Raw genomic sequence first — 12,601 nt, 5'->3', positions numbered from 1 at the left:
GTGCCCTCCCCCACTGACGCAGCACCACAGCAGGGAAACGAGACAGCCTGGCTGCAGGAGACAAGGGGCAGCAGCCAGGCGCAATCGGCAGACAACAGCCCCAGCCCACCCACCCGCACGGCGAGGAGCAGTGCCAGCCCACCCACCCCCAGAGCAGGGGTGGTTCTAGAAGTGACGCTAACACTCCCAAATGGGTACCCCCTGACAGTCCTGGCTCTGATAGATTCGGGAGCGTCAGCGAACTTTTTTTCGAGGGAATTTGCAGAAGCGCACCAGATCCAACTTCTGCAGCTGGACTTTCCCCTGCACGTCTCCACCATTGACGGCAGGGAGTTGCTGGGAGGGGCCATCACCCATCAGACCCCCCCCCCATGAGAATGACGGTGGGACGGCACTCAGAGACACTGGCATTCAACGTCACCACCATCTCAGACCCCCCCCCCCATCGTCTTGGGCATGAGCTGGCTGGCGCGCCATGACCCCTCCATCAGTTGGCACCAGAGATGCATCACATTTGGATCGGACTTTTGTCTGGAACATTGCATGCAGCGCCAACCAGGGGAGGGGCCACCGATAGCCACGGTGGCCACCATGCACGTCAAGGGGGTGAGGCGATTCCCAAGCCATATTGGGACCTGCAGGAGGTCTTTAGCGAAGCGGAATCCGACCACCTACCCCCCCACAGGTCGTTTGACTGCCAGATCAACCTGGTGCCAGGGGCTACGCTACCCCCAGCCAAGCTGTACTCCATGTCAGACCAGGAACTGGAGGATCTGCGGGCCTTCATCGACAAGAACCTCAAGAGGGGGTTCATCAGAGAAAGCAAGGCAGCAGGGGGGAGCCCGGTCTTCTGGGTGGACAAGAAAGACACGCAACAGCGCCGTCTGGTGGTGGACTTTAGGCGCCTGAACAGCATGACGGAACCGGTGGCTTTCCTAATGCCCAGAGTGGACGATCTGCTGACAGCGGCACGCAGGGGCAAGATCTTCACCAAGCTCGACCTGAAGGGGGCGTACAACTTGATCAGGATCAGGGAAGGCAATGAGTGGAAGACCACGATGTTCATGCCGCTGGGCTCTTTTGAATATCTGGTGATGCCCTTTGGTTTGCAAGGGGGCTCAGCATGCTTCCAGGCCTTCATGCACCACGTCCTGGGGTCCCTCCTCTTCAAGAACTGCTTGGTCTTTTTAGATGACATCCTTATTTACTCCAATGACCCAGTGCAGCATGTGAAGGATGTCAGGGAGGTGTTGCAGCGACTGAAAGAGCACCACCTGTATGTGAAGCTGGAGAAGTGCAAGTTTCACACCAAGGAGGTGGACTTCCTGGGCTACAAGCTGTCAGACAAGGGGCTAGCGATGGACAAGGACAAGGTGCAGGCCATCCTGGACTGGCACAGCCCCAGGCCGCGCAAAGATTCCCAACGCTTACTAGGCTTCGCCAACTTCTACAGGAAGTTCATCAAGAACTTCTCTCGCGTTACGGCTCCCATCACTGACTGCCTGAGAGGCAAGCAGAAGTTCAGGTGGACACCGGAGGCGCAAGCAGCGTTCGAAGGCCTCAAGAGGGCCAGGGCGTACCCACCACGGGGCAAGTTGTTTTTCCTAGGAATCTGGTGGATACCGTCTATGCACTGAAGGACGAGGTCAAGGAACTTAGACAGGTAATCAAAAGCCCCGCCCTGTTCCAGGATGACATGTACATAAATGGGCATCCACTTGCAGGAGACAGTTGTCCCACCTAGAATGAACTCTAACTCCCATCTTTCACATAAAAAACAGATGATGATAATAATAATAATAATAATAATAATAATAATAATAATAATAATAATTTATTTATACCCCACCCATCTGGCCGGGTTCCCCCAGCCACTCTGGGCAGCTTCCAACAAAACAGAAATTCTAAAATACAGAAATCCATCAAACATTAAAATACAGAAATCCATCAAACATTAAAAGCTTCCCTAAACAGGGCTGCCTTGAGATGCCTTCTAAAGGTCTGGTAATTGTTGTTCTCTTTGACCTCTAGTGGGAGGGCATTCCACAGGGTGGGTGCCACTACCGAGAAGGCCCTCTGCCTGGTTCCCTGTAACTTGGCTTCTCGTAGTGAGGGAACCGCCAGAAGGCCCTCGGAGCTGGACCTCAGTGTCCGGGCAGAACGATGGGGGTGGAGACGCTCCTTCAGGTATACCGGACCGAGGCCGTTTAGGGCTTTAAAGGTCAACACCAACACTTTGAATTGTGCTCGGAAACGTACTGGAAGCCAATGTAGGTCTTTCAGGACCGGTGTTATGTGGTCTCGGCGGCCGCTCCCAGTCACCAGTCTAGCTGCCGCATTCTGGATTAGTTATAGTTTCCGGATCACCTTCAAAGGTAGCCCCACGTAGAGCGCATTGCAGTAGTCCAAGCGGGAGATAACTAGAGCATGCACCACTCTGGAGAAACAGTCAGTGGGCAGGTAGGGACTCAGCCTGCGTACCAGATGGAGCTGATAAACAGCTGCCTTGGACACAGAGTTGACCTGTGAAGTTTAAAACATTAGTAGGACCTAAGATAAGAAGTAAAATGTACAGTGTTGTTCTTTTCAAAGGTGGAGGAGTTGTGAGAAATTAGCCTGCTGCCCCTTTCAGTGTTTTAGTTACCCCTCACCCAGAAAAATTCTTATGTGCACCCTTGCATACATGCACAATATTGCAAGATATGTTTGCAAGGTCCAGCGTAGCATAGCGGTGAGAGCATTATGTCAGGATTAGGAAACTTCCATTCAGCCACAAAGCTCATTGGGTGACATTGGGACAGTTGCCACCTCTCAGCTTAACCCACCTCGCAGGGTTGTTGTGAAGATTGAAGAGGCAAGAGCTAGGGATAGACAACATGGCATAGCCTAGATGTTCATGGACTGAGAAGCCTTTATTGAGGTTAGTGAAACCTTAGATTAAATATGGTTTTAGCGTCATATTATTAGACTGCCAGTATTGTGATGTGCACCTTTTGAATTTGTACGCTGAGGGTTGTTGGGACCTGTAATTGTTGAGAATGACAGAGTGAAGAGCCTGCTGGGTTAGACGCATGGTTGATCCAGCATCTTGTTCTCACAGTGGCCAGCCAGATGCCTGTCACAGAGGCAGAATGTAGCCATGGCTAGTAACCCATCAATACCTTTCTCCTCCATGAATTTGTCCAATCCTCTTTGAAAGCCCATCCAAGTTGGTAGCCCTCCCTGCCTCCGGAGAAGGGAGCTCCACAACTTAGCCATGTGCTGTGTGAAGAAGGGCTTCCTTTTTATCTGTCCCAAATCTTCCAGTGTTCAGCTTCATTGAATACTCATGAATTCCAGAGTTAGAAAAGGGGAAGCAAACCTCCCCCCCCCTTCTGTCTACTCTCTTGAAGCCATGCATTACTTGTAACTTGTCACCCTTTACTTGCCTTTTCTCTGAACCCAAAAGTCCTAAATGTTGCAGCCTTTCATTTCTTGTTTTGTCAAAGGCACTCCACCCTTAGAGTTCAGCGACTGAGGAGGGAACACAAGCTTTTCAAGATGGAGGGTAAGGGAACAACGGCAGTCACCTGCAATTCCTGCGCAATGTTTGTATTCTTGCCAAAGGATGTAGGCAGCTACACCTGCAGCAATTGCAAGTTGATTGCCCTACTAGAAGACAAGGTTGCCCTACTAGAAGAGAAGGTCCAGCAACTTCAGGCCCGTGTATCTACACACTAGAGAATTAAAGAGCTGGAGCTTTTCTGCACCAAGGAAGAGACAGGGGACATCCCTGAGGAGGAGGTCAGTTCCCCAACACAGGAGCCAGATGCATGGAGGAACATGACTCAGAAGTAGAAGGCCCAGGGATTGCTCTGAGTGTTTAGAACTACACAATCGATTTGAAGTGGTCTCCCTTAATATGGAAGATGAAGAACAGACTCCATTTGAAGATCTCTCCCTTATCACAGTTGAAGACGAGCAGCAAAGTCAGTCCTCTGGGAATATGCAGGTGACCTTGGAAGGGACAGCACATGGAAGAATCCCGACCAAGCCTATGAGGAGGCGTGTAGTGGTGATAGGGGATTCCCTACTGAGGGGTACAGAAGCAGTGATCTGTGGGCCTGATAAGACATCTCGAGAGGTGTGCTGTCTCTCCGGGGCCAAGATCAAAGATGTAACAGAACAGCTGCAAGGAATCATAAAACCCACTGACAAATACCCCTTCCTTTTGGTGCATGTGGGGACACTGCAAGCCATAGCCTCCAGAAGATCAAAAGTGATTATGAGGCTCTCGGTAGGAAGTTGAAGCAATTAAATGCACAAATTGTCATCTCATCTGTCCTCCCAGTTGAACGACGTTGCACAGGGAGAGAGGGTAAAATAGGGGAAGTGAACAACTGGCTTCGCAAATGGTGCAAGCAGGAACGGTTTGGATTCTTAGATCACGGTCTGCAGTTTCTTGAAGATGGACTTCTGGCAAGTGATGGGCTGCATCTCTCAAGGGTTGGGAGGAATGTTTTTGCCATGAAACTAAAAAAACCTCATCAGGAGGGCTTTAAACTGACTTATGTGGGGGAGGGAGACAGTGGTCCTGAAGGTAGGAGTCTACCGAGTGCTGAAGATGATCATCCAAATGTCAAGGACCAAATGGAGCAAACAGCATGCAGACTTAATGGTGGGAGGAAAAAATCCTTAAATTAGAGACATGGGGGAATGATCAATGGTCTTCAGTGTCTATATACTAATGTACAGAGCATGGGAAATAAACAAGATGAACTTGAGCTCTTGGTACAGCAAACTAAATACAACATAATAGGCATCACTGAAACCTGGTGGGATGAGTCTCATGATTGGAATGTAGTAATAGAGAGAAATAGACCAAACAGGAAAGAAGGAGGAATGGTGTTATAGGTCAGGGATGTGTATACCTGTGAAGAGATCCAGGATTTAAAACTTCAAAGCCAAATTGAGAGTATCTGGATCAAAATTAAGGGAGAGAAAAATAACAGTGATCTCATTTTGGGAGTTTACTATATATCCCCAAGCCAAACTGAGGACACAGATGAAGCCTTCCTGGAACAGATGACCAAACATTCAAAAGGAAGTGAGATAGTAGTAATTTCAACTATCTTGATATTTGTTGGAGGTCAAACTCAGCCAAGAGCATAAGGTTGATCAGATTCCTCACTGGCCTTTCAGACAACTTCATTGTCCAGAAAGTGGGAGAAGCAACAAGAGGATCAGCCATTTTAGATCTGATCCTAACCAATAGTGATGACCTGGTTAGTGGGGTAGAAGTGGCAGGATCATTAGGTGGGTATCATCATGCTCTTCTGGAGTTTATGATACAGCGGAAAGGAGCAACCAAGCATACTAAGATTCAAAATATAGACTTTAAGAAAGCCAGGGTGGCTAGCTAAAGAACTTTTAACTGAGTTAAGATTTAAAGGGATATGTACAAAAAATGGAAAAAGGGGGAAACCACCAGAGAGGAATTCAAACAAATAGCCAGCACATGTAGAGACAAAGTAGAAAAGCTAAAGCACATAAGGAACTCAGGCTTGCTAGAGAGGTTAAAAGCAACAAAAAGGGCTTTTATGGGCAGGGCCGGCTCTACGTAGACCCCCGGTGGCGCAGGGCACCATGGTGCCGGCCCGCCAGGAGGGCGCCGCGAGCTGCGCCCGCCCGCTGGCCGGCTGGTCTGCCGCGCAGCTGCGCGCGGCGCCCACCCGCCCACCGCGCTGGGAAATGGGACGAGAGGGCGCCGGAGAGATCGCACTCCGCCCACCGCGCAGGGAAACGGGGCGGGAGGGTGCCGGAGAGATCCGGGGCACCACGGCTCCAGAGGCGCTTAAGATGGCCCTGTTTATGGGTATGTCCGTAGCAAAAGGAAGAACAAGGAAAAAGTGGGGTCACTTAGAGGAGAAGATGGTGAAATGTGAACAGGGGACAGAGAAAGGGCAGAACTCCTCAATGCCTTCTTTGCCTCAGTCTTCTCCAAAAAAGAAAACAATGCCCGACCTGAAGAATATGGAGCAGATGATTCAGCAGGGAAACACAGTCCCGAACAAGTAAGGAGGTAGTACAAGAATACTTGGCTAGTTTAGATGTATTCAAGACTCCAGGGCCAGATGAGCTACATCCAAGAGTATTAAAAGAACTGGCAGAGGTGATTTCCGAACCACTGGCAGTAATCTTTGAGAATTCCTGGAGAACAGGCGAAGTCCCAGCAGACTGGAGGAGGGAAATGTTGTCCCTATTTTCAAAAAGGGGAAAAGGAGGACCCAAACAATTACCGCCCACTCAGCCTGACATCAATACCAGGAAAGATTCTAGAGCAGATCATTAAGCAAACGGTCTGTGAGCACCTAGAAAGGAACACTGTGATCACTAAAAGTCAGCATAGGTTTCTGAAAAATAGGTTATGTCAGACTAATCTGATCTCATTTTTTGACAGAATTACAAGCCTGGTAGATGAAGGGAATGCTGTGGATGTAGCCTATCTTGATTTCAGCAAGGCCTTTGACAAGGTGCCCCATGATATTCTTGTAAAGAAGCTGGTAAAATGCGGGCTAGACAATGCTACCATTCAGTGGATTTGTAACTGGCCTGCTGACCGAACCCAAAGGGTGCTCATCAATGGCTCCTTCTCATCCTGGAGAGTAGTGACTAGTGGGGTGCCACAGGGTTCTGTCTTGGGCCCAGTCTTATTCAACATCTTCATCAATGACTTGGATGGTGGGCTTGAGGGCATCCTGAGCAATTTTGCAGATGACACCAAATTGGGAGGGGTGGCTAATACCCCAGAGGACAGGATCACACTTCAAAATGACCTTAACAGATTAGACAACTAGGCCAAAGCAAACAAGATGAATTTTAACAGGGAGAAATGTAAAGTACTACACTTGGGCAAAAAAAAGAAAGGCACAAATACAGGATGGGAGACACCTGGCTTGAGAGCAGTACATGTGAAAAGGATCTAGGAGTCTTGGTAGACCACAAACTTGACATGAGTCAACAGTGTGATGCAGCAGCTCAAAAAGCCAATGCAATTCTGGGTTGCATCAATAGGAGTATAGCATCTAGATCAAGGGAAGTAATAGTACCACTGTATTCTGCTCTGGTCAGACCTCACCTGGAATACTGTGTCCAGTTCTGGGCACCACAGTTCAAGAAGGATACTGACAAGCTGGAACGTGTCCAGAAGAGGGCAACTAAAATCATAGCTGCCAAGTCTCCCGTTTTTGGCGGGAAACCCCCGTATTTAAATGTGTTTCCCGCTGGCAGCCCGGATCGTAAAATATCTCTTAAATCTCCCGTATATTAAAGGAAGCAGCTCCTTTCCCTGAACCTTCCCCTCCCCTCCCTCTTCCCCAGAAGCAGCCGCTTGCAAAGGCACCATCTTCCCCTGCCGAGTAAACAAGCCTCACCCTCCCTCTCTCCCCTCACCCCCAAAAGCAGCCTCCTCCTTAGCCCAGCCTCGGCTGGGCAGCAATTGGTCGATCCCTGGCAGGTTTCAGTGGATCGGAGTCTCCGTTTCCTTTGCTTTTGCCTAAGAGGCAAGAGCACCTGGCCCCGCCCCCTCTCCCCTCCCTGCATTTTCTCCTGATCACTGGAACGGAAGACGGAGTTTTTGCTGTGAGGCAGATTGCTTTCACAGCGATCTTTTGGTGAGTGAATATTAAACCCCTTCCTCCTTAAATTTCCCCAGAACAACCCCCAAATGGAACTAACTGAACCCCAATAAAACAGGGCTTAAAATGGGGCACTCCCTCTCTCTAAAAAAGCTAAACAGCTTTGACCCAAACCCCTAAAAACGGGGCTCTCTCCCCCCCCAAAAGGGGTAGATCACTGCCAGATTTTAATTCTGAAAATAGATTGCAGTGCTTATCTTGCATCTCTTTTTCCTCCCTGTGCAGTGCTGTATATTGTGCGCAAAAAAGGAGGAATCTGGAGAGGGTGTGTGTGTGCTCCAGACATTGGGAAGCTTAAATGATTTGCATAAATGCAATGCATTGTAATATTTACAGAGAAGCAATACAACATGTGATAGTATGTGTATACTGATTTTCCCTTTCAGAAAAGCTGAAAATGCTAGATGATGGCAAAGTTTGTAAATGTTGCAAGTTACCTGTACAAAAGCAGAGAGCATGTCATTGGGGGAACTGAGGCAGACAAATCAATTTACTTGGCTTGTATATCCGGGGAGGGGGAGGGGAGATGTGGAAGATACTTCTAATCTCATAGTGAGTAAAAGATGGGTGTGAAAATTTTATCTTCTCCTTTTATTTTATTTTTAAAAAACCCTTTATGTACCCCACAGTTAAAAAAAAAGACTTGAGGCAGACTTTACAGATGTGTTTTTAGTAAGAGAGAAATGGAAAATTACTCTCATGCTCTGGTGAAGAAAGCTCTACCTGTACAAAGGATACATTTACAAAATAATTGGTAGTACTTTCCGAAAAGTAGAAAAAGAGCAGTAGTAGTTTGGAAACATCCAAAAACTTTTTGTAATATCTTCTAAGAAGAGCTGAAAATTTCTTTGTTCTGACAATAAACAAAACTAAAAGAAATGGTCAAAGCTGAATCAGGGGCTGAATCTGTTATATATAGCTACCACTTTAATGCAAGGTTGTTGGATGGACCATAGACTTCATATGCCTTAACATTTGAATCCTGATAGTTTGAGTGTATGTGCTCCCAGGTATATACGGTAGTAATAATAATAATAATAATAATAATAATAATAATAATAATAATAATAATAATAATTATAATTTATTATTTGTACCCTACCCATCTGGCTGGGTTTCCCCAGCCACTCTGGGCGGCTTCCAGAAGGATATTAAAATAAATAATAATTTTCTTGATTTACAGAGGTGTGTACAATGTCTCTCATATTTTTCCCCTCTAACATTTTAACAAATCAGTTTAGGTTATTGAGACATTTAGAAGGCATCTCAAGGCAGCCCTGTTTTGGGAAGCTTGTAATGTTTGATGGATTTCTGTATTTTACCGCGGCGTGGACTGTCCCTGAGAATCGTAGACTGTCCCTGGGACAGGTGAGGGTGCTGATCCCTTATTTTCAAATACGAAACTTGGCAGCTATGACTAAAATGGGGGACGGCATCAAGATGGCGACGTGAACGGTAGCCTTGTTTTATGCTCGGTAAAGCTTTTGTTTTTATTTTCTGTTTTGAAGGGTTTTAAGGGCTCTAAGATGCCTTAGGGCGTTTATTTTAGAAGTTTTATGGTTTTATGGTTCAGATTATTTCTACTTCTCCCATAAATCTGCAAGATAACGCTGTAGATAAAGACTGTTAAAGGGAGCGGGGCTCATTAACAGCACAACCTGCCCTGACCCTGCAGTTTCGAGAAATTTTCTCCTTATCTTCTTGCCGGTATGAGAGGGAAGAAACGTTGCAGGCAGCATTCCAATGAAGCAACGAGCACTGCCAAAAAACAGACAAATATCAGGGATTTCCTGCCTGACAATGACCTAAATGAGATCTGTAGAAACTTCCCTACTGCAAACAGTTACGAGGTCCTTGCTCCCAGTACAGCTCATGAGGAGCCTACCGGCATTGTGGATGGTCCACAACTAGCCTCGAGCCTGTGTAGGAAGGAACAGAAGGAACAGACTCTCGAGTCCCTGCAAAAAACTTCACCTGAATTATCCCAGTCACCAGCCCAGTTAAACGAGGACCGAGAGGCACTGGAACTGCTAATCTGCCAGACTGAGTTGATAACACATACCATCACCAACTTATATAAAAGGCTGGATGGGATCGAAAAGAAGCTTGAAAAAGTCCTTGGCCTGTTCAGTTGCCCCCCCTCACTTCCTCAGCTTAACAATATTGCAAACTCCGCTCATCCCTGCCCAAGTGTGCAGGCCAACCTTGCACCAAAACAAATGAGATGCCTGCCCAACCATGTACAAAACTCAAGTCTGCAACTCCAAAACAACAAACTTGCAGTACTGGTGGGAAACCACCCTTTGAACTATAACAAATGGGTGGATAAACACTCGGTCGCAAACTCCCTGACCCAACTGTTGGGGCAGACACTACGACCCGTAGATATCGTGGACATCTCATGGTTGCCTTCTGGACCTTATATGAGACGTATGGTTATTAACTTTAGATCTGCCCATCTCGTTGCAAAGATCCTAAAACTAAGAAACCGTACAAGAAAATGGTACATCTATTTTACAAGGGTATTCACCAATCTGACCCGTACATCGCTATGCACCAGGATAGGTGCTGCCTGTGTTGATGCTGGGCCTGTGTGCCACAAAGAACAAATAGACGGGAGAATGGAGCCGGGGACCCCAAACAAGGGCAAATCTATTACCCCACAGGGAGTGGCAAGCCTGCCTGCAAATGACTTAATTGATTTTCTACACCCCCCGCTTGGTACCCTGGTCTCTACGTGCAATGAGCCTGATATTGGACTACCCAAGCAAGACCAGTCTGAAATGCTCTCGTCCTCATATGCCTCGATGCCGGATTTGGAGGCTTCCATTATTCTAAGCCCAATACGCAATCAAGATTCACAGCATTTGTCAAATCCTGACCCGCTAGCAGTATCGACGCAAGATACAGCTGTTGACCTGTTACCTTTGCAACCTACACGGGTCAGCAAAGCCCTTGCTCTGGAAAAACCAGCTGAACATCTTGATACTTGTAATAGTGTCATCGAAGATCCCCTGGGCCACATTAACTTATTGGCCCCTCAGTTAAAGTTATTACACCTACCTAGGGACCAGCGACCTCAAACCTGGAACCACCAAGCAGGGCAGAAAGAGGATGAGCCTAACTCAGGAGCCTTAAACCATCGGAAAAGAGATTGACTGCCACTATTTCCACCATCACCCTATTTTCACATTCTATCTTGGAATGTGGCGGGATGGCTATCTAAGCAGGGCGATGTCGACCTTCTGGATTTCCTTACAAAATTTCAGATTATATGTCTACAGGAGACATGGTGTCTAGATCCCTCCTTTACAGGGATATGAAGCCTTTGCTACCCCTGCGATAAAACCAAATATCCGAGGCCGACCTAGTGGTGGTTTAGTCACTTTTGTCTCTACCAAGCTAAAGTGCAAGGTCCGGCAACAGCAGTGGGTGAAGAATAACAACTTACAAATCCTACTTATCTCTAGCAGTGAAGGAGGAGATTTCCTTTGCTTTAATATATATATCCCTCCCATGGGCACCCCTCCCCAGTCGTCACAAATCTGGGAAGATTTAGAGTTATGTTTGGAGAAGGCTGAACTAGAACTCCCTGGCATGGATATCCTGCTGGCAGGTGATTTCAACGCCAGGATAGGAAATGACATTAATATGTACTGCTCTAAATCTCAGTTCCTGCCAGAGGCAGATTGGTTTATTCCCTGGTCCTCTGATGATAAGGTCTTGAATAAGGCAGGCATTACATTAATGGAGACTGCCTTCAAACATAATTTGTATAATTTGCATGGTACCTATATGGACAGGTCAGGAGGTTTCTTTTCTTTTCTCGGGCCTAGAGGTGCGAGTGTTATTGATCATATCCTGGTCTCCCCAAAACTTTTGGAGAGGTCACAGGGCTTCAGGACTTTTAATAGAATTGAGAGTGACCATCTTCCTATAGCAATCTCACTAACTCCCCTTGGTTTGGAGGATCCGCTACACCATCACTGTGTAGACCCACCTCCAACTCTGGCCCCCCGTAGGCGTAAATGGAACAGCGACCTGGAATCTAAAATCAAACAACACCTGCATTCATCAGACTTACTGGCCTTGAGAGACCAGTGTATTTTATCTAATTCTGACCCCTTTTCAACATTCCAGCGGGTCTCAGAGTCGCTCTTCCCACTACTTACGAACTCCAATCCTCCCAAACAACAAAACAATTCAAGGGCCTGGTTCGACAGAGACTGCAGGAATCTAAGATCCTTGCTTAGAAAATTACAAAATAAGGTAAAACAGGAAGGGACTCTGTCTTCCATGGAAAACCTGCACAGGTGGCGTTCTCATTATAAAAATACTCTAAAATTTAAGAAATCCCTCTACAGAAAGGAACAATGGGAGGCACTTGACAAAGCGATCAAATTGCGGGACGACAAAAAATTCTGGGAAATAATTGCTCAGGGAGTTTCACCCAAAGGGAAAATTGCAACCAACAGTATTTCATCTAACTTATGGTACCAACATTTTTCCCGGCTATATACAGCTCCAAACATTGTTAAACCAAGCCAGTTTCCTCCTTTTAAAAACGATCTATTAATGGGTTGGGATCCTGTTACCGAATTAGAATGTTTACAGCTAATTAAAACACTCAAAAATGGCAAAGCTCCCGGTGAGGATATGATTCCCCCGGAGGTGTTTAAACTAAATGCCCAGTGGTGGGCCGCTATTTTGGCCCAACTTTTTACGGTAATAAATGATACATGCAGAATCCCACCAAACTGGAAACTGAGTCTCGTAGCCCCCATCTATAAGAAGGGAGACCCCCAAGACCCTTCAAACTACCGCCCCATAAGTCTCCTGGACATCGCGTATAAACTTTATACTCGCTACCTGCTAAATAAACTGGTTGACTGGGCTGACCACTCTAACTTGTTTAATCCGGAACA

The 12,601-nt window shown here is 46.9% G+C and overlaps 1 protein-coding gene across 3 annotated transcripts in view; it reads left to right on the top strand.

Annotated features, from left to right (window-relative positions):
* ARHGEF6 (Rac/Cdc42 guanine nucleotide exchange factor 6) overlaps positions 1-12,601 on the top strand; it is a 129,517-nt gene that overhangs the window by 72,666 nt on the left and 44,250 nt on the right. For all 3 annotated transcript variants that reach the window (XM_060270030.1, XM_060270031.1, XM_060270029.1), the window contains exon 20: positions 1,609-1,663. In XM_060270030.1, coding sequence (XP_060126013.1) covers positions 1,609-1,663 — 55 coding nt within the window. The remainder of the gene's footprint in view (positions 1-1,608; positions 1,664-12,601) is intronic.

The sequence above is a fragment of the Zootoca vivipara genome, chromosome W, assembly GCF_963506605.1.
Source record: "Zootoca vivipara chromosome W, rZooViv1.1, whole genome shotgun sequence".
Taxonomy (NCBI): Eukaryota; Metazoa; Chordata; class Lepidosauria; order Squamata; family Lacertidae; genus Zootoca; species Zootoca vivipara.
The sequence above is the reverse complement of the archived record's forward strand: the minus strand, read 5'-3'. Positions and strand labels throughout refer to the sequence as shown.